At 37.2% G+C, this 26,605-nt stretch overlaps 4 protein-coding genes across 4 annotated transcripts in view; 2 read left to right on the top strand and 2 right to left on the bottom strand.

Annotated features, from left to right (window-relative positions):
• On the bottom strand, positions 1,574–7,632 carry LOC109711468 (histone acetyltransferase GCN5). Its single transcript, XM_020234518.1, has 13 exons — positions 6,918–7,632; positions 6,595–6,659; positions 6,422–6,502; positions 6,207–6,278; positions 5,394–5,562; positions 4,817–4,860; positions 4,454–4,553; positions 4,229–4,297; positions 3,743–3,797; positions 2,851–2,969; positions 2,418–2,511; positions 2,110–2,251; positions 1,574–1,999 (listed from the first exon to the last, which is right to left on the bottom strand). Exons 1-13 carry the CDS (start codon positions 7,539–7,541, stop codon positions 1,936–1,938), a joined length of 1,698 nt encoding a protein of 565 aa, XP_020090107.1. The 5' UTR covers positions 7,542–7,632; the 3' UTR covers positions 1,574–1,935.
• On the top strand, positions 12,372–18,231 carry LOC109711475 (3-ketoacyl-CoA synthase 11-like). Its single transcript, XM_020234525.1, is given in 4 exon segments — positions 12,372–13,228; positions 13,231–13,367; positions 17,007–17,411; positions 17,555–18,231. Coding segments are annotated over 4 exon segments (1,575 nt in total). The 5' UTR covers positions 12,372–12,606; the 3' UTR covers positions 17,966–18,231.
• LOC109709242 (cyclin-A2-1-like) lies at positions 18,530–24,526 on the bottom strand. Its single transcript, XM_020231373.1, has 12 exons — positions 24,224–24,526; positions 22,374–22,736; positions 21,864–22,185; positions 21,462–21,568; positions 21,149–21,241; positions 20,623–20,756; positions 20,319–20,394; positions 20,165–20,241; positions 20,043–20,076; positions 19,644–19,793; positions 19,352–19,486; positions 18,530–18,991 (listed from the first exon to the last, which is right to left on the bottom strand). Exons 2-12 carry the CDS (start codon positions 22,671–22,673, stop codon positions 18,935–18,937), a joined length of 1,485 nt encoding a protein of 494 aa, XP_020086962.1. The 5' UTR covers positions 22,674–22,736; positions 24,224–24,526; the 3' UTR covers positions 18,530–18,934.
• The window catches only part of LOC109714472 (F-box/FBD/LRR-repeat protein At1g13570-like), a 4,624-nt gene continuing 3,665 nt past the window's right edge, over positions 25,647–26,605 (top strand). The window contains exon 1 of the mRNA XM_020239115.1: positions 25,647–25,730. Within this exon, the coding sequence (XP_020094704.1) occupies positions 25,647–25,730 (84 nt within the window). The remainder of the gene's footprint in view (positions 25,731–26,605) is intronic.

Raw genomic sequence — 26,605 nt, 5'->3', positions numbered from 1 at the left:
CATACATGACATTGTTAAGATTTAATATACTTTTACCACGGATTAGCGCAATGACAATTTTGTTCATTTGCCTCCACCACAAAAAAAAAAACAGTAAATTTAGCATCTAAATACACTAATTGAACGAAAACAAGTTAACATCCGTAATAGATTCAAAGCTATAATCAGTTCTACTTCAATTATTAAGCCAATTATTGAAGACAAAATAGTAAGAAAAGGAAAGCGACGACCAATGTATAGAACGCGGAGGGAACTAAGCTTGGATTTGGCCGCATTGGAGTGAAACTATACATACAAGGTCGAAATTACCCCTGTTATCATTTAAGAAACACAGGGGCGTCAAGGCCATTTTTACTACTTTACCCCCGGGATTAACAAAATGAAAAGAATCTACAAAGCGTCGTGCATGTAATAGAAGGGGCAAAAAGGTCATTCGACGCTGATAACGAGCTGTTGAAACATTCAAATCCGGAAACGAGGGAAAGGACATGGAAGTCATAGCGAAGTTCCTCGAGGGACAAAAGGGTCATTATATAAGACACCGACGATAAACCCTAGCTTCCGTTTTTGAAATGTCGTCGTCCTCGACCCTTCGAGGAGATCAGTGGCAAAACAGTAAATAGCTCAAAGCAAGAAGATGATGCGGGGGGGGAGAGGGCTCCACTCACCGCCATCGTCGTCGTTCTCCTTCTCCAGTGTCAGCTCCAATGTGCGAGCCCCAGCGCCGCTGTGGTGAGGAGCGATAGCTCGATCGTACTACTTCGCCATCTTCGTCGTCGTCGTCGTCGCTGTACGGGGGAGGTGGGGTTGGAGAGGGGTTGAGATCGTCAATGGCGATGGGATGGGAGACTCTGAGCAAGCATTCGAAGGTTTTAGAGAAGGGTTCTGGGTTCGCTAATGGAGGAAGAGGTGGTGAGAGAGTGAGGAGGGAGATGAAGGAGCGGGGAAGAGAGAAGAGACAAAAAGAGGAGAGGGAAAGAGGGGAAGGGTTCGTGAAAGCTATTTTGGTCCTTTCCCGGTTTCTTTTTGTGCTCTACTGGCACTGTTGAGTGTGAGTGCGGGGCTTCTGGGAGGGATCCTATGAACCCAAGGTCGTAGAAATTTGGTACGGTATACTGACGTGGTTACAAACTGTACTTCGAGGGAAAACAAAACTTATTAAATTTAATAAAAGTATTTAGCTATTAACTATTTTGTTTTCATTTCCTGTAAACTTAAGTAATTAAATGACTGAGAAAAATGATGAATTTGTAAAAATTCTCATCTACTTTTTTGGCCAATCGTTTACTGCCACGCCGGGATTGTAGAATTTTTCTCCGAACACAAGTGTAGAGGATTATTTACCTTTTTCGGGGTATGAAGTACAATGATGATTTATGAACTTATTTAACCTGCAGCGAGAAAGAAGAACTAATTTTAAATCGATTCGTATCTGCAGGGAATCCCAACTCGGATACTGTTATTATCTGGATTATTATTATTACAGCGAACTCGATTTTAAATAAAAAAATAAAGAAGGTCCGTCAGATCCAAATATTCAAATTTAATCGAAATGCAACAAGATCATCAATAATTATACAGCAAACCTACTAATAACGTCGGGTTTCAAAAATGAATAGTTACATGTAGAAAACTAAAACATGGATCTTAAATGGGCCCAAAGCACCAGGCTTAATAGGCACAAATCATATTTTAACACTCATAAATAACTTTAATTGAAAAGCTATACAAGTAATTGTCAGGTTAATTTCTGCCTAGTACATTTCATAAGCATTTCAAGGAAGAAAAGGAAGATACACATTTCTAGACCTTTCCCCTTCTAAATAAGTTAATAATCAGGTAAGAACCACCTAATACACTCGCAATTCTTGGATTCTCAAATCCTTCACCACATACTGCCCGTTTATATTCCTCGGCGATCGCATGTCATTCCGACTAATTCTTGTTCGAAGTCTGAAAAAGATGAGCCTGGACTTTATTGGAGAAGAAGTTCTCAAGCCTACGGATGAAAAAACAAAAAAAAAAAGAAAGTAACCATATATAAGATGATAAAGATTTGGAAAATGAAAAAGAACGAGCAACAAGCAACATTACTGGAAGAGAGCCCACCTTGTAGCGCATTTATAGTATATGGTTTCCGGGGAGTTGTAGGTGCGAGCATTCGCAAACATTCTCTTCATGTCAGCAACGAACATCTCAAAGGTAATGTAGTACTGTTCCGACTCGAGTCTCTTCGACATTGTTCTCAAATCTGTAATGTAAGTGCATGCAATTAATATTAAAAGTATATATAAGGAAGGTAGTATAGAACACCAAATAAAAATTGTATACTATAACAGATATTTATCCATGTTTCTCAAAATCTAAAGTTGATATCGTATTGCACGAATAAAAGTCACGAGAGCTTGGCAACTAACCCATTGGATCTTTGATGATATCGTAATAATCAGGAACATCACGTGCATCTACCGGCTCCCGGAATGGCCAAGCATCAGGATGCTCATTCATCATCTGTCAAAAGCTATTATTTCAGTTATACTTATCTAATCTCCATAAAAACATCAAAAGAAAATAGCATTGTACTTGATAATCAAAATGTTAATTAACATATCAGCAATTCAGCATAATAACCAATATTAACATAAAAAAGAAGAGAAGGGAAAAGACATGGTAAACAGGTTTTGATAGGTTTAATCATGAACTGTGAAACAAGAAGACAACCAATATGTATAACCAAGAGAGGTAAAAAAATGATAAATAAATACACAATATATTTATTCTATTGAAAGATGATAATCAACAGTACCCAACTTAACATATTGTATGAAATCAACAAAACATAAAACTTGCCTTTAAAAGCCCTCGCATAAAGGCATTCAACTGCTGCCTATAGGCTATGGCGTCAGTTGCATTTGCTGTTTTAAAAAATCTCGAGTGTCCCCATTGGTCCGGAGTCCAACCAGCCTCTCCTGTATTGCAATATCACCACAAATCAAAATCGTCCACCAACAAATGAAAGACTATTAAATGTTCTAGAGTTGGAACCAATAGATGCAAAAGTGGTATAATTGTTAAAAAAATTCTTTGTAGGGAAGAATATGGCTTCTTTAACATAATAGCACAGACTTTAAAGGTAGTGGTGTATAGCAAGGATTTAACATACTATTAGAATCTAACAGAATTTCACCTAATAAGAGTCTGCTAGATGTTCAAAATTTTAATCTTCCCTCTAGCCCCTGTTTTAATTGCATAATAGATTTAGCAATTTAACCTTCTTCAGCCTTCTCCCTGTTTCACAGCATAATAGCTTCAGTACTGTGCTTACATTGAGTAGAAAAAAGCAATTGCTGTCCACAGGGTAAAAAGAAAAAAAGGAAGTACAACCAACAAGCATAGCTGTTTCTGTTCCTCATTAAGGGCCAACAGAAGTAGCAGTTGACAGCAAAAAGTTAGTTCACTCTGCGTTCTGCTGCTAGTCTTGCATTATCAGTAAAGCACAATTAATTAATTACATTGTTAGTACAGCTACAAAATCCTGAAGGGAATTAAGATTACTGGTTATACTACTGGTGGTGCACAATCATAGTGTACGAGTTACAGGTATACTGTTTTATGCATTGTAAATGCAAGTCATCAAGAAACAGGAAATCTCAGTTAAGTTATTAAAAATAAAAGAAAATAATTGAAAAAACTTTATTTTTCTTGACTGAAATGGGCAAAAATTAAAATTGGTTTCACTTACGAAGACCAGGAATCTCCTCAACTTTTATGGCTTTCCTTGGAATTCCAGCTTCTTTCTAGACGAGAAAATATATTCATCAGACCATTTTTATCCAATCCATCTTTTGAAGAAAAACCAAAAGAAGAGACAGATCACTCAATTGTTATAGAAACATCACTTGATATTTGAAACCAGCCTATTTTGTGAACGTTGACTAGTATTTATTTCCCAAATTCCAAACCAAAGGCATACATGTTCATTTGTAATTAGATCTAGTCAGGATAGACACCTTACCTAGCCAAATGTTCTCAGATTTGGATGCAAGGTAAGGCTCTTACGATATGATAATCCATCCTAAACTTCTGCTTATCTTATGTTTTAACACGAGAATATATACTGAGATCAATAAATTTTGCAGAGAAATGGCAAAGCTATCACTCGAAGAAGAGGTGCCCAAGTGAATGAGAACAAAATTCTGCGAGTTAACCGTAAAGGACTATATAGAACCTTTTGAAAGTCAATTCCTGGATAGACAATGTGGCAGTTGGAGAGTTCTCTAATCTTCTCGTCAATTGCCTACATAGTCAAGAACTTGAGATTATAAAAACACTTCCCTACACATATAAAATGCACCAACAAAACACGTATTTCATTAAACTATACGTCTGGAAAGAATTTAACATACAAAATATCACAATATTACTCCATGAAACCTATGCCTGACATTTGTACCTGCCTTTGTCGACGAATCATTGTTGCCAGATCAGTGTATGGAAGTTTCAGATTGATTTTACACTCCATCAATATCCCCCCATCATAGTCTTTAATATATCTGCATTACATAAAAGAGAATGGTAGGCAAGACAACTAGCATATTGTAATATGACCAGAATGGTGAAGTGGCATAAAGCAAATTATTAATAAGAATACTTGTGCAGAATCATACTGCATTTGGTTGCATTCCCGCATAATCGGTATGTACAACCGACAAAAATTTCATGAGAAAAGTATAACATACAAATTTCAACTAGTGACACAGACAAATAACAACTTAAAGGAACAGAAAGTAGATAGGATGACAAATGATATGCATACCCTTGCCATCTTTCCTTGTCCATTGTAATCTCCTTTGTGAAGCCCTACAATTTAAGCATGTTATATAGTTAAGCTAACAGAATGACAGATGACATACATTCACTCTGTCCATAATTAAATGGAGTAATTAAGTAAATATAATTAACTTAAGATTAACTGCATGCCAAAGCATTCTTCATGAATGCTATGAAGTTGAACGGAAATGATACGACAAAGGACTTATAAAAGAAGCTAGCAGTCTTCACCATAGAAGCAGGATTATTGAGAGAGAGAGAGAGAGAGAGAGAGAGAGAGAGAGAGAAGGAGAGAGGAGAAGAAGAGAAAAATTAGAAGTCTTCAAGTTCGAATGGTAATTGAAAAGTTTGCCGCAAAATACTAAAAACACAAGCTCACCAGTGCATATCGTCTCCATTAAAATTTATCTCCAGCAAAATTATGAAGAGATTAGAATTTCAGGATCTAGAAGTAAAATGACAAGTAAAACCAGCATGATTTAAAAATTTGTTAAAACGGAAACTTTCAAATAATTAATAATGTAGAATGCTGCGGCAAGGGGATAAAAGACAGACAACTGAACCTGCTTTACAAAATAACCAACTGCATTGTTATCCGCATATGTTAGAAAATGAGTAAGCCCATCAACATCACGAGCATGTTGTTTTAAGTGATTCATTAGCCTTGTACCATAACCTTTAACTTGCTCATCCGCTGTAATAGCACAAAATGCTATCTCTCCGAACTTCTGACTAAAAATGAAAAGGGAAAAAAAAAAAAGAAAAAAAGATATCATGAATACAATAACTTATGGCGGATAAGGGGTACATAGAAAAGAAAAATGATGTAACATCATGACTACAGTTGAAACTTAAGCACACAGTTTTCATGTCAACATTGAAGACAACTAAGAAAATAGCTATTTACAGAATATAGGATATATAGCAAATCTTTTTTTATTTAATGGGTTATGAAACAAAGATTTTCAGCTAGCCTGCTAAGGTTGAGTAAAGAGTTCCAGGTAAGGAAAGATCAACAAAGGTCCATATTAACCAAACGTAAGACTGACTGATAAACATGCTATGGAAAAAGCATGGACGAACATGGCCCAAAAGAAACTGAAATCACTACCATTTAAACCATTCCTACAATTATAAGTTAGGTACAAGCAGGATGACTATGGAGGGTAAAGGTACCCTTTACAAATATGCTGCAATATTGAAAAAAAAAACAGTAAATGGCTCCTATAAACAGAGGTCCATCTGAAAGCACCATTATTTACATACAAACCATTTATAGATAAACAACGATATTACCAGAATACCTTAAATAAGACGGCAATATATGTCCATTAAAAACTATTAAACGATAAAACAATGATAAATTACCAGCATACCTATAATAAGGACGGTATGTAATGCCTCCGACAACTTGGTTATGTCTAATAACCATCATGGACTTATGGCTTCTGCAATATTTTAAAGGTAACAGTCATATTACTGACACGTACAAGGGGCAGAACATGCAACAAAACTCATAACCGGCACAAGAACATATAAATTCATGCACATTTCATAAAACAGTGGCAAGAAGGGAAAAGAGCTGTTCTACCTATCCATAACAAGGCGAACAATGTACTCTTTGGGCATATTGGGGAGTTGCCGACCAAATATATTCTTCAATCCAATCAACCTGAGAAGTTTAGAAATGAAGTTTTGATCACAAACAACAATTCCCATCGTAAATGTCTCACAAATGGAAGGGAATGAACTAAAAATGCAAACCAAATCATGTGTTCGTCGACTCCATCATTTGAATAGCACAAAAATTTGAGTCTTCCTGCATCTTCCTACGAGATTACAAGCATAAATAGTAACTTGCATTGTCATGTAAGTCGAATAGGGCTCATCTTAATATTCTTCATAAATTGAACTGTAATATCATAAGTACATAATTTACGTGCCGCGAATACTCAAATGCAGTGCAGTAAAACAAAATTAAAGTTATTACACAAGACGAAGTAAGAGATTTACATATTTATGTGCATAATTGTTGCATTACCCTCCAGAACAGAAAAAAAATTTAAAAAAAATTAAGAACTCTTTACCTCTCTCTTCAGCCCTTCTTCTCTTGCACTATAAGCCCCACTGGTCTGTATGTTCTCTGTGAATATCCCCTTCGCCGCATCCTCCTTCACCATGATCCCCGGCATCAAGCTCACGCCAGGCGCAGCGGTTTGCTGCCCGGACGATCCCCCGGTCCCGCGCTCGTCCTTTGCGCCGACCTCCGCTGCTCCGCCACCCGAATTCTCAATCTTCACCGACGAATTCGTCTCGGGCTTTGGCGGCTTGGAGCTCCTCGGATTGCCGGAGCCGCCGCCGCCGCCGCCGCCGCCCTCGAGGCGCGCGGCGGTGAAGTCTCTCATGGAGTCGTTGTCCTCGTCTTCGTCCTCCTCCTCTTCGTCGTCGTCGTCGTCCTCCTCCTCCTCCTCCTCCGAGTCATCGTCCTCCTCGCGGGCGCTGACGCTGTCGAGGTCGTCGTTGGAGGCGATGGCGCCGGGGTCGGAGAGGGCGAAGGGGGCGGCGGGGGGCTGCGGAGGCGCGGAGGCGCCGGGGAACTTGCGCTTGTGGTGGGCGGAGCTCGAAGCGGAGACTGAGGCCGAGGCGGAGTGGGAGGGGGAGGGGGATTGGGAGCTCCGGGAGCGCACGGGGGCGGAGACGTGGCCGTCCATATCTAGGGTTTTCTCCCGGATCGGAGGAGGAAGAAAAAGGTAGGGTTTTCCGTCGAGCTTCGAAGTTAGCGAATTTGGTAACGTAATAACTGCAGTTTAGTCCTAAATCTTTTATCTTTCTAAAATTTTAAAATTTTTGCCGTGGTTTAATTTTTTTAAAAAAATCATCAATACTTGATAGAGTAAATATTTAAATAGTGAAAGATAGTTGTATTCTTTTATCATGTGATCTTCCCAATTAACTGTTGAAGCAAGTTATTTGGATCGATCCAATTTTAACTATGTTATGTTATTTAATTGTGATTGGGATAAAATTAAACTCAATTTCTCCTTTTAGGACCAAATTGCAGCAATCGGGATTCTGGGTTCATGATCTTACATTTAGATTCCAAACAAAACCACTAGCTATTATGCTACTTTTCATATCTGATGTTCCAATTTCTCTCGTTTTTGGCTGAACTTCGGTCGGATCTCTGGCCAAATTCCAACCAACGGATTTGAATTTTTATTTTTTTCCTTTCTCTATTACTTTATTGTTTAATACACTTAATGTATCTTTTCGAATATCTTCATTGCATTCATCTAGTTTCTTCGCCAGCTTCTTGCTTCTTCCAGGGACGAAGTCAGAAATTAAGATTCGAGAAGGTCAAGATTTAGATTTTATAGAAAAAAAATTTGACCTCGGATAGTAAGAAAAAAAAATTTGTCAGATTCACTAATCAGTTATTACTGATAATAATAATGACAATATGTTCAAAGATGAACAAAACTATAAGAGTTGAAGAGAAATGACCAAAAATTAGAAAAAAAATTGAGACACAAATTTTATTAAAAAAATTAATTTGGCCTCCTAAAATTAAAATTTATAATATTTTAATTTTTATTATAAAAAATTTTTATATAATTTTAAAAAATTTAGGAGGGGCCATGGCCACTGTAGGCCCTTTGATGACTCCGCCCCTGCTTCTTCCTTTCGTTATTTAAAACTTTGTCTTCTTCATTTTTATATTAGATGCTATAAATTTTATGATTACTATTAGAACTGCATGTTAGTAGATTTAGAGATAGAGTCGTTCCAATATAGTTTACAGTTGGGAGTTGAAACGAGAGCGAAATCTAAGTCATTATTTTTGTCCATAATCTTCTCCATATATATATATTTTTTAATAGGTTATAAAGTGTAAGAGTCAAATTTATGTATTAGTCAATACTTAAGTTGGAGGACCTACTATCTTCCATTTTTTCCTTTTATTAGGTTGTTGACCACCATCCTTATTTTTCCTTTTTATTTAGTTTTGAGATAGTTTTATCTGTTTTTCTAGTTTGAGAATGTGCTTATTTTATTTCTTTAACTATATCATGATATAATTAAACTCTACTTTTCAATGATTACCTCTCAGTGTTAACCTTAAAAAAAAAAAAAAAAAAAAGAGGACATTCTAGTTTCATCTCAATTTGAACTTTGAAGTCGAAGTGGGTCACTTCCCGAATTATGAGCCCTGCAACTTCTTCATAAGTAAAACCATTGAAAATATTATTTTTGAGAGATACCCGCTTGATTTATTTTATTTAAAATTAAATTTAGTTGGAAATGCGAATTAATTAAGATTCGAACTTGAAATCTCAGATTCTCAGGTACCAACCATTAAATGCTTTGCCACTTACTATATAAACGATCGGTAAATTATTAAAAACATTATTATTGATTCGGACTAAAAACTAACACAATTATATGTACCACTTTAATTAAATCCAACTAATAAATAATTTCCAAAATATTAAATACGAAAAATGTGGCAAATCTTTTCGCATAAATTCCATCATTTTGTTTTTTAAATTTGTTTTTTTTTCTCCATGGTGTGAATTTTAAACATGATAAAAGAGAAAGGAGCACAAGAAATTGTCAGAGAAAGCAACAACTCAACCAAACCTTTTAAGATGGGAATTGTGGATAATATGTTACAATTATGTTTCTGAAAGTGATAATATAATGTAATTAACTTTCACAGTTATATGTCATACGCAACACAATTCCTAGCAACCTCCAACTTCCCCAACCAAAAGAGAGAGAGAGAGAGAGAGAGAGAGAGATGTCTCTAGGAAGAAAAAAGAAAGTTATTGCATGAACCAGTTGCATGTGAACATCGGCGTACCTCTCATGTATCTGTCCTTCGTTTTTTTTATTTTCTAATTTACTTCGCGCTATTGATTGAGTAGCATATCATTACAGAAAAAAAAAATTATTTTATTTTCCAAAATTTTAATGCAATTAAGCCCATGGCGGGGTGGTGTTTTTTGGTCACAAAATTATATCGTGAACTGATTTCATGAAGAATTTCTGTATAGAATTTTATAAAAAAGTGCTGGTAATATATTATTCTCATGAATACAGTATCTCGGTTGGTCATTCCTACTAGAAATACTTATTTTTATGCTCGAGATAATTATTTTATTATCGAACACTACCGTAAAGTTTGGGTTGTGATTGGATTTTTTCTTTTTTTTCATAGTTTCAGTTAATGATTATTATTATATACGGCTTGATTAAAAGTACGAGATACAATCAAGAGATAATATATGGTGGTGCATATATGAATGTAGGTGCACACGGTGTAGTGAACAGTTTAGAGAGAGAGAGAGAGAGAGAGAGGGGAGAAGTTGTGCTAGTGCCACTATTGAGAGTAAATGGCACTGGTGGGGGTTTGGATTTGGGTCAAACCTATAAATGCATGTGATGAGTATTCATGATCCAGGTCTTTATTTGCTCCATTAGGTCCAGCTACATGCTGGCAATACTGTCTCATTGACTTTCATGCGATTTCTCCAAATTACCCCTCACTTGCCATCGAAATTACAGTTACAACCACTTACGGTTTTGGATATGATGAACATTTATAATTGCCTAGTGCTTAGTTGGTGCCTACTCGCATATTATTAAACTAACCACCCACCCAACCATAAGAGATTATTATCGTCTTAACCAAATAGCCCTTAATCCAAGGGCCGAAAATCTATAAGCATCAATAACTTGATACTTTTAGAAATATAGGAGCTCAATTATATATATATAATTAGACTGGAATATATATACTTCTAATAACACCAAGTTATTCGTGCTATTAGGCTTTTTAGTCATTGGATGAAAAGATGTGCGGTTAAGTTGATAGTAGTCCCATCGGATTGAGTGGATGGTTGGTTGGATAGTATAATTTAGCAGATTGAAATAATCAAAAAGGTAAATCTAACAATAGAAAAGTTGATAGCACTAAATGTTGTACTATTAGGAACATCTCAGTCGGACTCTCTCTCTCTCTCTCTCTCTCTATATATATATACCAGAGCTACTGTATATACTCTTATAAGTATAGACTTTTTTGTACTCATAAATTTTCGACTATTGAATGAAGAGATGTGCGGCTAGGATGATAGTGGTCCCTTAGAGTTAAGTGGATGGTTGGTTGAATGGCATGATTTAAGCGTGAAAATGACCAAAGAAGTAAATCTAATAGTCAAAAATTTATAAGTACATTTTTTCAAAAAAAAAATTTATGAGTACAAAAAGGTCTATATTCATAAAATATAGTAGACAAACTATCTCTCTCTATATAAATATATATCTAACACTCCATATATTCTAAAATTCACATTTTTAAAAAAAAATTAGTAAAAAAATAAAATAAATAAAAAGAAAGAGTCCTTATATGAATGAAGTGTAAGATACGAAAATACTGGTCTAAATGTGTATAAATAGTGTAGCGTTTTTTATAATTAGAGCGATGTTTTTGTTCCACATTCAATATTAAATATTTCGGCTAAATTAAAACAAAACAAAACAAGGAGCTTAATTATTTGAACTTGTTGTCACATCAAAATCTAATGTTATTCATTTACAAGTCAGCAAGTAGTTGCATCTTACTTCTCATTGCTTGTCAGATCAAACAAGATAGTAAATTGTGTCAAACTCAATTTTAGCAATCATAAATAACGTGTCCATATAATTAGTTCAAGCTCCCAATCAAATTAAAGGCACTTCAAGGAATAGTACATTATGCTAACCTACCGAAGCAAATAGAAATAAAATTTAAATATTGAGAAGTAACCATCAAAGTGCGAGGTTTACAAAATCCATGGGCCAGTGAGCTTCAATGACTCTACGGAAAAACCAATTATTTCTTCAGTCTAAAATATTCTCCACTCATTTGTTTTTGAAATTAAGCATATCAATTATTCAAGCATATTAGATTACATAAGTACATCTGCGAGCTTTTATAAAGTAAGGCCACTATTTTTCTTTTCTTTTTTTTCTTGTTGACAAGCCATACATAAGTCATGTAATATCCATAGAAGGTAAAATTATATTCTAATGATTAATCCACAATTTAATTAAGAAGCAAAAAAGTTACATATGCTTGTGAACCTCATGCTTAAATCCTTAATAAATATGCAGAAAACTGTGTGCATCAACGTACATCCGCACGTACATATACAATAAATCCAGTCCATCTATATATATATATATATATATATATATATATATATATATATATATATACACGGTAAACATCCAAGGTCCCCACCAAACAAAAAACAAAACAAAAACAAAACAAAACAAAACAAAACGTGGACGTAATTTAGCTATATACAGAGGGGTAATTTTGGAATTTCACATAGTAATGGTCCCGCAACAGGGAAGAGTAGAAAATTAAAAGGGCACGTAAGGCGGAAGGTGCCACAACCCGGCTGCTTCTCCGGCTGGCAAAATTCAATGCCTTCTTGCTGCCGACTTTCTTCAATAAAAAGAGTTGGCTGGGGGTGGTTGCATCCTCCCCCTTTCTTCACCTCTCCTCCTCTTTTTATATATAAATATATATACACTCTGTAACCCCCCTACAACACCCCCCAGATCCCCCAGATCGATTAACAACTATTTCTCCTCGATTTCAATCTCCACACCACAATTAATTAGTAATATATATATTTCGATCGATCGATCTTCTGAATTCGAGATCACGTACGTATTCTTAGCTGAAAGAGTAAGAAAAGTGCGCACACGCGCGCACACAACATGTCGGAAAAGAGACCGACTTCCTCCGAGAACGGCACCGACGAAACGCCGCGCAATAAGCTTCCGACGAATTTCGCGCAGTCGGTGAAGCTGAAGTACGTGAAGCTCGGGTACCACTACCTGATCTCCAACGCCATGTACCTCCTCCTCGTCCCCCTCGTGGCGGCGTCCTCGTCCCGCGTCGCCGGCCTCGGCGCCGACGACCTGGGCCGGATCTGGGGGCAGCTGCAGCTCAACCTCGCGGCGGTGGTGGGCTGCTCGGCGCTGATGGTGGTGCTGACGACCGTCTACTTCATGACGCGGCCGCGGGCCGTGTACCTGCTGGAGTTCGCGTGCTACAAGCCGGCGGAGGCGCGGAAGGTGACGCGGGAGATCTTCATGGAGCGGTCGGCGTTGGCGGGGACGTTCACGGAGGAGAATTTGGCTTTCCAGAAGAAGATACTGGAGCGGTCGGGGCTGGGGCAGTCGACGTACTTCCCGGAGGCGGTGCTGAACGTGCCGCCGAACCCCTGCATGGCGGAGGCGAGGAAGGAGGCGGAGATGGTGATGTTCGGGGCCGTAGACCAGCTGCTCGCGAAGACGGGGGTGAAGGCGAAGGACATCGGCGTCCTCGTCGTGAACTGTTTAACCCGACGCCGTCGCTCTCCGCAATGGTGGTGAATCACTACAAGCTGAGGGGGAACGTAGTCAGCTACAACCTGGGGGGCATGGGGTGCAGTGCTGGCCTCATCTCCATCGACCTCGCCAAGCAACTCCTCCAGGTTGGTATACGTACACTACTGCTACTTTAATTTGTTAGTTATACAATATATAATATATAAAATGTCCCAATGCTCTCTGAGGCCCAGCTGCCTCAGCCTGTTTCTTAATTCACCTTCTTTATGAATGAAGCGGTAACATGCTATCTTTTCTCAAAAAAAAAAAAAAAATATCCGAATGCTGTACTATGCTGTGCATAATACCGAACGCTTAGTACTATTAAAATTTTTACTACTAGATCTATTTTCTTTATCATTTTCAATCGTTAAATTATATTATTCAACCAACCACCCACTTAATCACAAAGGACCATTATTTTCATACTCGCACATCCTTTCATCCAAAAGAAAAAACCTAATAGCATAAATGACTTGATACTATTAATAATGTAGTATATATATAAAGAGAGAGAGAGAGAGGAGTTATAATACATTTAAAAACACTGCTGGATTGGTGCTTAGATCTACCCCTTGACTATTAGTAGTTTTTGAATTACATACTATTCTATCTATCACCGTCTAACCCAAGTGGGCAATTATATATTTTAGCCCTACAACATTTCCATCCTTTCATCCATTCAGCCCTAAAAAAAAAATTTTCGGAGGGTGAAAATTTTTCTTCAAATTTCATATATGAAAAAGACTTGCTTTAATTTTTTCTTTTCTAATTCAAAAAATAAAATTATAAAAAAGTTTTCTTTCGAAAAAATAAGAAACCAAACGCTTACTTAAAGAAAAGCTTAATTTGAACCTATTCTACCCATCAAAATTTTTGAAAAAAGCATTATTATCTAAAAAGAGTTATTTAAAGAATTACCAGTAGCTTATTTTGAATAAAACAAAAGCTCTTAATTATTGCGGCCTTTTACCGAAGAGATGTCATTTTTGGACAAAAAGTTTACGGGCATGGGCAAATTTTGTTTGGGAATTGCTTGGATGGGCGCCGTGTGAGCCGCTCAGCAAAAAATAGTTGATGCTAGGTTTTGATGCTAGTTGAAATAATCTTTATGTCATTTTAACACAGCAACTGTTCGAATGAGCGCCGCTCACCATACGATGCCCATCCCAGCAATCTCTTAACCCCTTAACCCCCATTTATTCCCAAACAACAACAAAAAAAGGTGGAGTTAGCAAACCCCATCCCAAATGGGCTATTCCGAAATAGCCCATATGGGGTGGGGTTAGTTAACCTCTCCTAACCCCATCCCACCCCACTACTCTAATTAAATAAAATATTATTTTATCCACTATCCTTCTTATCCCATCTATTTCAATCAAATACTATTTTTTACTATTCTGGACTAACTCCAACCTCCAACCAAACAAAAAAATACTTTAATCCCATTTAATCCTCAACTTAATCATATTCCTGAAATAATTAATTTTTTCTTAACTCTGAACCAAACGGTAGCTAAATAAAATTGTTTGGGCACAATGTCCATTAAATTTTTATCCTTCATTTTGAGCTCGTGCTATATAAATATCTGAAAAAAAGCTAGCACAAAAAACTTGTCAAATGCCTTATTTCCATGTTTTCAAATAGAGAATTTATTTTAGAAACGGAGGGAAGCAGACCTATTTGACATATATTCTAATAAAGACATAAATGCAAAGCAAGATGGGCTCATGTAGAGGCCAGTTGAATCGGTCGATGCATAATTTTCATGACAAAACTATGATTTTATTGTTTTTTTTTTACTCATTTCCTTTTTTTTCTTTTTTCCTTTCTATAGTTTCTCAAAGTGTAAAAAAAAAGTTGGCACCGACAAAAACGTAGAGTACCCTTCATTACGTAGTATAGCATTGTTGTCTCCGCAACTATAGAATCGGTATAGATTTATGCATTGGACAATAAAAAACCATATTGACATAATGATTTTATTAATTTTTTTATTTTTAAAACTAAAAATTAAAGAATAATTTTAAACTCTTAAATATAGGGATGTAAGATGAATACTTTATTATAGAATCTATATATAATATTTTTGAGAGAAAAGATAACAGCTTACTGCTCTGTTTATTTTTTAAAAAAATAAAATCCGCTAGAAATGTAAAGTACTTAGGTTTCGAATAGTACTCATTAAATTTTTAACTAATTACGTTAGGTACAATCTATTGTTTTTCTTAATATCTATATCTTCTATATCTATATATTATTTTTCTTAAATTTACCACATGGTAATATTCTCTTTATTGGTAGGTCTGGGCTCCATTCCGAACCGTTTCAAATCCTCTATATATTTTTATTTTTGCTTAAGCCGAACCGGATTCTTTTCTTTCTTTACTTGAACGGAACAAATTATTATTGAGTGTGGGCTCTCTCCTGAACCGGCTCAAGTCCTCCATATATTTTTTTCTTTTTTTGTTTGGTTCAAACAAATTTTTTTTCTTTTTTTGCTTGAATCGAATCGGGTCATAACTCTGCATTAAGCCGAACTGTTTCTCTTTCATTTTTTTCGACTGTTACATTCCTTTATCGACAAGATAAATTTCACTCCTTATCGTCGCATTTTCTATTGTTATTTTTTCTTTACTTATCATCACTTTTTTTAAAATTAATTATCTATCGCATCGTACGAATTACTATATTAGTAAAAAAAAATTATGCGGTCCATGAATTTGACAGCTGTGAGAAGCAGGAGGAGGTAGGGTCTCTCACAATTTATGTTCCTCAAAATGGGGAGAGTGACAGCCACACAAAGGGTGAGGCAAAGCAGCGTAGCAAGAGCGGTTGAGCAAATAGTACTCTTCCACTCAAAATATTAACTCCCACTGCCCAATGAATGAATGCATATAATAAATAGTAACCCCATCAGGTAGGTATGTTTATTTATTTAATCAATTAATTCTCAATATCTATATATTTATATATATAGGTGGCTATTAGTTGGCACAAGAATTTATAGCCTGAACCTGGTTCACCTCATCTGTGAACCGCACATGTGTTAAATATAATAATTCCAAAGCATATTTCTTTATTCGTTTTGAATCATCACACAATTTTTTTCAACCAATAAAAGAAATATATATTTTTTTTCCCTAGCTGTTCTGGTACAGATAATAGTTGTCTTACTGGTACGATAGGCTGGGAACAAGTTTTTTATAATAGAGTATCTAAGAATTTTCCGCATACTTACTCATATTCACTGACATATCAATTTATCCGAAAAGTAAAGATTATTTCTATTATAGTGGGTGACCAAATCAAAACTAGCAGATCAGTTAGATCACGAACTATTTTTCTCGCGCGTAGAAATTTTCTATGCACGGGGCTGTGAAGCATCCAACTTGTAAATATTATGGCGAGCACCAAAGCTAATTTGAATTTGGGGCTGTTTTTCTAATGCGTAGAAATTGTGTAAAGCATTTAACTTGTAAATATTATTGCCCACACGGCAAACCTAATTTGAAGTAGGTCTACTTTGTAAATTCGTGGCATAAACGTCTTTATTTTGATAGTTTAATGGACGATCCGATCATTATTTCATAGCAGCTTGGTAAGATTTTAGCAACGTATTACGAAACCATGCAAGGCTTTAATTCTCATCGGTGGACGTACGTGTGCCCGTAGTTATGAATAAACTAGAGATCGAATTATAAACTAATTGCGTTTGTGTTGCATGAAATGCATGGAACAAACAGGTGCACAGGAACACGTACGCGTTGGTGGTGAGCATGGAGAACATAACGCTCAACTGGTACTTCGGCAACAACCGCTCGATGCTGGTGTCCAACTGCCTCTTCCGCATGGGCGGCGCCGCCATCCTCCTCACCAACCGCCGCTCCGACCGCTGCCGCTCCAAGTACCAGCTCGTCCACACCGTGCGCACTCACCGCGGCGCAGACGACCGCTCCTACGGCTGCGTGTTCCAGGAGGAGGACAACACGGGCCGCATCGGCGTCGCCCTCTCCAAGGACCTCATGGCCGTCGCGGGAGAGGCTCTGAAGACCAACATCACCACCCTCGGACCCCTCGTCCTCCCCCTCTCCGAGCAGCTCCTCTTCCTCGTCACCCTCGTCGCCAAAAAAGTCTTCAAGATGAACAAGGTATGTGTATACATATATGTTGTAATAATCGATCCTTCAATATATCTGAAAAAGATTGCAGACTGAGCACTTCTCAATCGCAATGATATCGATCGAAAGATATGCACATCATGCATGTTATATATATATATATACGTGCACAGGTGAAGCCGTACATACCGGATTTTAAGATGGCGTTCGAGCATTTCTGCATCCACGCCGGCGGGAGGGCGGTGCTGGACGAGCTGGAGAAGAACCTGGAGCTGAGCGAGTGGCACATGGAGCCATCCCGCATGACCCTCTACCGCTGGGGCAACACCTCCAGCAGCTCCCTCTGGTACGAGCTCGCCTACACCGAGGCCAAGGGCCGCATCCGCCGCGGCCACCGCACCTGGCAGATCGCCTTCGGCTCCGGCTTCAAGTGCAACAGCGCCGTCTGGAAGGCCCTGCGCACAATCGACCCCGCCAAGCTCAAGGGCTGCAACCCTTGGATCGACGAGATCGACCAGTTCCCTGTCCACGTCCCCAAGGTCGAGACCATCGCCACCGCCGCCACCACTACCGCGGCCTCATGAGGAGGATACATAACGTTTGTTGTTCCTTTGTATAATTTGTGTTATTGGTAGAAGGATTGGCTCTTGATTAGCTTGACAGGGAACTAAATTTGTTTGTACTCATTCGTTTTGGATTATAAGACCTATATATGGATTGGGTAACTTACTAAGAAGGGAGCCGAAATCGGACTCTCATACCGTGCTAAGTGAAAATATTGAACTGGTTTATTTGTACTCGGTTCGTTTTCAATTCTATGACACAGCATATGGATTGGATTTTTTAAGAAGCCTAAAGCCAATTCTCGAATCATTCCAACAAGGGAAGAGATTGATCTGATAGGATGAGCAGCAAAAAGGATTAGTCTCAACAAGAGTATTTGCCTTCCAACATATTACATACTCCTATCTATATAATAAAGAATTTGGATAATACTCAAACGTGACATCTAAATTGCCCTGCCAAAAACAAAAACAAAAGAAGTTCATCCAATTTGGTTCTTACACAAATGCATGCAGAGAGAAAACATACTTACATATATGTATATAATTAGAAAGAGAGAATAGTGGTAGAGACTTCTCCAATGATGAGGAAAAAAAATCTGTGTTCCATAGTTACAAATTTTGATCTTACAGATACAAATATCAATAGGCGTACAGACAATCGCTTTACATCCGACAATCAAAGCTCGAAACAAAGGGTTAGCCAATCACATCTCTCTCATAAAAAGCTTACGTTACAGAAGAAAGGCTTGTAAATAACAGAGCCACAATTTAACGAGGAAAAAAAAAAGGAAGAAGAAAGGCATATACCCCGCGCGCGCGCACACAAACTGATAAATGATGATTAAAGGGAGAAGGAAACAGCGACACAGATAAACAGTGGAGTAGCAATTTATGCTGGAAATGTAGAAAGAAAGAAGTGAGTACAATGTACGGCCAATCACCAGATGTGGGCAGCCAAATTGGAGGATGGAAAGAAAACCCCATTTGTTAGCAGAAGAGAGATGGTAGCAGCTTCGGAGATGTTAATGTTGCCACAGACTCGAACTGCAAAAGACCATTACTCTGTCAGATAGAAGACATGCAACAGAAACTTGTGGGCTGGCATAATTTGGCCTTAATAGATATATTGGCGATTGTAATCATCAATTTGCTACAAATAATTCAGCAAAGTAAATACAAGGAAAAAAAATATTACAGATCCTCGAAGGATACCAAAACATAAGAAATTGTAGATATTCAAGACATAAATACACAAGGGGTTTGTAACAGAAGCAAGTGCAACAAACTGTACAGGATAATCAAGTTGCCAAGCTTATTTACCAAATTCAGACTGAAATAACTCAGGAGCATTTTATCTTCCGAAAAAGGAAAAAAAAAAAAAGATCAACAAATACGAAAGCATACCTTTTGTTGCCTATATTTCTCGCGTATAGAATTGAGGGGGCAGTTTTTGGAGTTCAGCTGCAACTCATGCAAAGCAAGAACTGTCGCTTTAAGATCCATATTCCTGTAAGAGGTATAATGCTCCAGTGTTCGATTCTGCATACATATAGAAAATGTTACAGCAAAAACAATAAAATATCATGCAACGGCTCTTACTACTGCAAGTTCTTGGTAGGCTTAGATATGTCCATAGAACAGAAGGGATAAAAAGAAAAAAGGGAGAAAAAAGGAGAAAACTAGTATCCAGACATACCCATGGATGGTCGGATTGATCCAGCGTCCACCGAGCAAGAAAGATGGCAGATGCTGCAACTGCTGAAGGAAGAAACTTGAGGAAACTATATTCAATCAGAGTCAGCTCTGCTAGATAGTTTGCCAAGTATCCCAAAGATAGAGAAGACGCCTGAAAGAAAATGGACTTGCCAATTTGAATCGATATAAATAAATAAGAAGGAACCCACTCAGCCTTGTTTGGTGCTGCCTAGTTTTTCTTTTTCAGAATCTCAAATCTTATTTAACTAATGTGTCAATTGATGGACTTTCAGTATTCTTGTCATTGTCAGCAAGCTTACAAGCTCAGTTGGAGTAAACAAAGAAAATTGCCACCAAACAAGACCTTAATTAGTAATCCTGCTGCTAAATTCGATCATACCTTGTACGAAGCTTGTGCTGCTCGAAGAAATCTCCTGAATCAGAAGTCATAGATAATGTATATGAAGAGTATATGAAAACAAAAACACAACTAATTGCTAATGAGTTCAAAGAAAAACAAACCTGAGAAATGTTTTTATGGTGGGTACTGAAAGATGATAACCTAGATATCTGAGCACCTGAGTCTCCATCTTCAGCACCTGTTTGTTAAGAAGTTATGATTGCTATTGGTGCTTGAATTTCTAGCAATATCTTTCTCTATGAAAGGACGAAGTACCTCAGCTTTACTATATGTATTGTCAGTGATAAAGCAAAACTCTTCCACACGAGGAGCACAGATCTCTTCATATTTTCTGCATACAAAACACGTGAGACATGGAGTGTTGTTATAAGCATCATCCAAGTCATTCCCCAAAGAAGACCCAAAAGGGATTAAAATTGCGTTCTGAAATGTCCCATTATATATTTGAAGTTTTGAACCTTCGTGACTTGCAGGATTCCAAGGATACTTGTTAAATTAAATAAACCAAAATTAGTAAGAGCCAAAATTCTAAGCAACTATACTTGGAGGAGAAACATACGAGGCAATTAGCATGCAAGTAATGCCAAGAAGCTGCAACCTCTGCCTTTCGATATAATTTTGAGAGAGAAACCGGTCAATGATGTAAACTGTAAGATAGAGTGTATCTGGAACAAGTTTATATTCCTCCGAAACCTGAAAAAGAGAGACAAGATTACAATGTGAATCACAGGAGAAGAAAGATAGTTTATTGCAAGTTTTCAGGGCCTAGCAAACAAATATCTACATTATGAAATCAAAAGCAAATGTATACCCTTTTCTAAATAGCAAAGCATGCAAAATTGCATCAGCTACAGTTTCTATGCTTTCTTCCCAAGTTTAAATATTTTCAAAAGCAGTAGTAACTATTACTACCAGCACAGGGAGTTAATGGAGCAAAGAGATAATTGGAGTACAAAATAAAAGGCAACAACAAGAGCTAATTCAATACTAAGAAGGTTCACACTTGCGTCAGATAGATAACAAACTAGGGATCAGATAAAAGTGCTAGTAGACTTTTAACAGTGTGTTATGAAATAATTCCTCACCTCCACAAGCCAATCAATTAGAATACTCCGCATGCTCTGGGTGATATCTCGCTGCAATGCTTCCATAAAATTGGAGCAGGGTCTTCTAACAAGCTGAGGACATACATGTATTAAGCAGTATTATACATATGAAATTATGAAAATGCATATTGGTAAATCCTAAAAACTAGGACATCTCAAATATCAAAAATGTCACTCTAAAGAAACAAGTTACAAAGCAAGGCCTCAACTTGCTAGTCTCTCCTAGAAAATTAATGACAATGAAGTTAGAATCCAGAAAATATGATGTCTAGAGAAAATACACCATGTATACCTCTGCAGCACACAGATTTGTATATATCTCCGATGCATAAAGGCTGCACATTTGAGGATTGGCTTTGTCATTATCAATATCTACAATGCCCATGATAGCTGAATCCCCTGCATCATTAGAAACCTATCTTTTAGCTGCAAACCCAATTGCATTTCACATAAAAATTTACAACAAACAAGGAAATGCACCACTAGGATTGCTAGGACCTGTTTTCTCTCTTGAAGCAGAGGCAAAACACTGATTTATATTATATATTCAAATTGAAGAATTAGGATCATTAATTATGGATGCTAGATAGCACTAAAGATATGATACTGTTTTGGCAAAGTAGGCTGGTTCTTGGAAAGATCAATACTGATTTCACATTAACCAAAAGGAACAAAAAAGAGTTGAGAACCTAACCTTCCTTTGAATCATTTGCAAGTTGGAGCTCATCTCTGAAGTTAGTTTCTTTGACGTAATCTGTGTAATGTATGCTCTGCCCGTCCTTGACGCACTCCAGGTCCCTTCCACTTTCAGTGAAGTTTTCTTCCACTTTCACTAAGGTAACAGGTTCCTTTGACTCCAACGCTGCTACTTCCTGAACTCCCTCAATGTTCTTACTACTTGTGACATCACAAACCAATGTGCTTCCAGAAGTGATAGGGGCAGCTAACTTAAAATCCTTCTTGGAACATTTTCCTTTGCTAGTACCTACTACTTTAACTTGTTGGGAGGCCTTGGACTGAAGCATCAAGAGAATGAATCATATTCTTCAATGATTATAGATCCATATACCAAGAAAAACAGCACTTTCGAAATAGAGCAGAAGCACAGGATGTAAGAATTATATTTTCATAAATTTGACACCAATGCATAACATTATTTGCAAAATCTTAAAAAATGCATACTAAGGAAGGAAGATCTCAAAACCTGAGCTTTTGCCACGGGAATGCAGCGTCTATATGAATTCTCACAGCAGACATTAGTAACATCATTGAGCACTGCCCGCTTTTTATTCTTAGTAGCTACAGTGAGCAAAGCAGCCTGACTATTCTCATCTGAAGCTGCCCTCTTTGAACCTCCTTGCTGTGTCTGCTTTCGATCTGGCTTACGAAGTGGTGGTACCAACTGAAGAGAAGCACCATTTGCATGGTTGGCAGCAGCTCGAGCTCGGGTAATTCGTCCAACAGCCAGATGATAGCCAGGGATCACTGGATTCTCCTTCTTCATGGCCAGATAGGCCTCAAAGAAGAACAATCGTAGACCACTCAGATGAACAATTGCTCATAGAACCTATACATGAGTTCCAAGGTTATAGTTAAGAAATGTAATGGTAGTAAAAATATTAAGCTCAAAAGAAAATGTTAAAATCTCACAAGCAGGTGTATTAATCTCAAACTGATGTTTCCTGCTACACAATAACATACGTCTATACAGCTAAGACCTAACTTGCAACAGATCACTTTGTCAAACGAGCGAAATTAAGAAATTGAATGAATGGGATCATGAAGGCATGAGCATCTAGCAGTCTATCTTAATTTTTACTAGTTATCTGTTTACGTCAAATTTAGGTGCTTTACAGCTTTGGCACATGCACAACATATGTATCTCAATCGGCACCCCTCAAGAGCATTATTGCATGGTGGCCCTAAGCCACCAGCACACTATTGTCTCCTTTAAGACTTAATCTTGCAACTTCTCTTCTCAAGAATTTGCAAGAAACACCTTTATGTTCCAAATTTTTTTAGTTATTTCATTATTTAATAGCAGGCCTAACTTAAAGTTAAACTTGAACAAGATCAGAAGATTTCGTGAACTCAAAATTTCCATTTTTGAAATTACTACAATTAAAAACATATAATCCAGAAGATACCAACATCCCCACATCAATGAATATTTTGAGGAAACATGAACCTCTAACTCAGTAAGAAACACATTATCATGCACACCAAGATCTGGCTAACAAACAAATTGAGGTTTCTCTCAGCAGAATTTTCAGCATTTCACAGTTAGTAGTTGTAGCAATTAAGCCAAAAAGGATCATAAGCAGTGCATCAAACTTCAACCGAAGGACAGAACTCGGGAAATCAAGTGTAAAAAGATGTTCAAAGTATGGAAAAAAAAAACAAGATGAGTGCCGCTCAGAATTAACAGATCTCTGTAGCAGCAACCATTCAGCAATTCTAAAAAGGAAAAAAAAAAAAAAAGGCTAGCCAAGTCTAAAAGTGACGAAGACAAACTGTCCCTCCTCACCATTACTCTTTCAAAATAATCATCATCACTAACACAACGCATTTTATATGTGCAGTGTTATACGACATGGAGTTTTGCAAGGGTTTCGTATTAGAAGCAACCAAACATGTTGACAAAATACACAGAGCGGGAAAATGTCCCTACTCAAAAGGGAAAAAAAATAAAATCCAATAACAGTATTGCAGCTAAATCAAACATATATTTAACCCAAGAAACACTATTTAACACAAAACAGGTAACTTAGGAAACACTAAGGAATTTAGGAGGAGCAATGACGATCGTGAATCGTCGAATCCGTGACAAATTCAATTGATGATTCCACGAAAACCCCGAAATTTTGCTCGACCTAACGGATTAGAGCACAGAACGAACTAAAACCTACAATCTACGGAAAAAAAAAGAAGATTGGAGATCCCCCGATCCGCTACAAAAACACAGAAACAAATGGACAAAAACGGATTAAAATAGCACCAGAACCGAGATTGGAGAGCAATGTTATGAAATCGAACGAATTGAACAAAACCTACCTAGACCCGATGATCCCTACACCGATATCCCCCGAATCCGCCCCAAGCCCCCAAAATCTCCCTCGCAATCGCATCAACGAAGGGGGTATTCGATCGCGAGGGCGCGCACGCGAGAGAGAGAGAGAGAGAGAGAGAGAGAGAGGCGCCCTCGGAGGCCCCTCTCGCCCCTTTCGCCTCTCTCGCTCGATCCGATCTCGCGGGGAGTGGAGAGAGAGAAAGAGAGAGAGAGAGGAGGGTTCGTTCGTTCTTGAAGAGAGAGAGAGAGAAGCGAAGCACACTAAAAAGGCGACGATGGCGAAACGAAAACCCTTTGGCGCCCGATCTGGATTTCAATTTCAAAATGGGTCGCGTTAAACTAAACTCAAACCAACTTAGACCGATCCACGGAAAACAGAAATCTTCCACTGGGCCTCGCCCACCACGTCATTCATGAACTTGACCATATTTTGCTACCATTCAATCTAAATATCTCAATTTTTGATTTGGAATCATTAAATGCGGTTTTATAATCGCTAAATAGTAATCTATTTAGTAGTGATCGTGAAATACTTGGAAAATTATTAATTACAGATTGTATTATAAAGTATAGTATTAATGTGCAGCAATTTATTTATGAAAATCTTATTTTTACTCTGGGCTTTTGTTTCTAGAAACAGGTGCACGGTAGACCACGGTCCATGCATACATATCATTTAAAAATCAGCGGTTCCAACGAGACTATTTAAGCTGTACCAAGCGGTTTAGCCGCTGATCGTTGGATCGAGATCTAGCGGCTTGAAACGAGCCTTGGCTACTGTGTACCAGGGGCGACCACGAGGGGGCATCACGTGGGTTGGGCCGTTTGATCTGGGCTAATAAAGTGTCCGTAAATGGTTAGATCTGGGTTTACAAGGACGACACGCTGGAATGAGTTAATGAGTAGATTAGGTGGGAATGTGGGATTTTGAAATTTTATTATCTTTAAGATTCAAATATACGATTTCACTTGATAATTTGAGAGGTGGAAATCGAAATATATTATTATTATTTTTGGGTATACTTATCCTTCTTTTCTTATATGTTATCCTTTTGTTATTCGCAAAATAAAAATTTAAATTATAGTTATCTTATAGATAACAAAAACAGACCGATAATATCAAACGACTAAACTCTATTTTCCCGCATCAAAAAAAAAAAACAAATATTCTCTCTCCGTGAAATCGAAAATCGAAGCGATATATGTTAGAGTTAATCCACAACTATCCAAAAAATGATATATTATACCATTTTAATCATATCTGGTCTCTGTATGTATGAATGAATACAAAAAAAAATTCCTACTATAAATCGAGTTATATAGCCTCCTTGCTTGGTTCTCAATAATAAGCCTCCTGGATGCTGGAGCTGTGACTTAAACCATAAACCAGGAACCCACACGTTGTCAATGGAATTCTCTCATCGAATGTTGCCTGTTTTACGTCTTCCTCCGCAGCAGCGAAAGAGGCGACGCAGCACCGCAAGTGAAAAGGTAATGAGAGTACAAATTCCGGTTCATTACTCGCTTTGCTTTTAGTTTGAATTCGCAGTTTGTAATGTTTCGAAAATCTTTCATGTTTTCTATTCAAAGTTCGGAGAAGTTTGGTGTAGTTCTGAAATCATCAATTACAATACGGCGGTGAATTGGAACATAAGTTTTACGAGTAATCTGTCAACAAGAATTCGCCATGATTTTTTCTATCCAAGCGGCATGGTTTTCGTTTGGTTCAATATAAAACTATAAGAAATAATTTTTCATAGAAGAGAAATTGGTGGAAAAAAGATTTTACGCAAATTTTCATGGAAAAAGTTTTTGGTGGAAAAGAAGATTTACGTTTTATAGTGTTTGGTTGTAGGAAAAAATAATATTTTTATTAATATTTGTTTGATTTGAAAATATATATATTTATTTATTTATTTTGTTCGGTAGAAAAAAAATACTCGGCTTGAACGGAAACGTCACTTTTTTTTCCTAGATATGTAAAAGTACTTCTATAGAAAAATATATTTTTGTCAAATCAAATAAGAAGAAAAGTATTTTTCACACATTAAATAATTTTTTAGTCTGTTTTGCGTTGGACCAAACACCCACTTAGCTACCAACAAACATACTATTTTAGAAAATATACGACATGACATCCGTGAAATCTACCGACCGTCCCTAGAGTCTAGTGGTTGGTATCTAAGGTCCTAAATAATTCACATTCTTAGTTAAATTTATTTCTAAATAAAATAAATAAAGTGAGCAGCGTGTTACCTATCTCTCTCTCAAAAATATTCTAAATTTATTTTTAAATGAAATAGACGAAGCTGGTAGTATGTTAACTATCTCTCTCACAAATATATATATATATATATATATATATA

Source organism: Ananas comosus, linkage group 1, assembly GCF_001540865.1.
Source record: "Ananas comosus cultivar F153 linkage group 1, ASM154086v1, whole genome shotgun sequence".
Lineage (NCBI taxonomy): Eukaryota > Viridiplantae > Streptophyta > Magnoliopsida > Poales > Bromeliaceae > Ananas > Ananas comosus.
The sequence above is the reverse complement of the archived record's forward strand: the minus strand, read 5'-3'. Positions and strand labels throughout refer to the sequence as shown.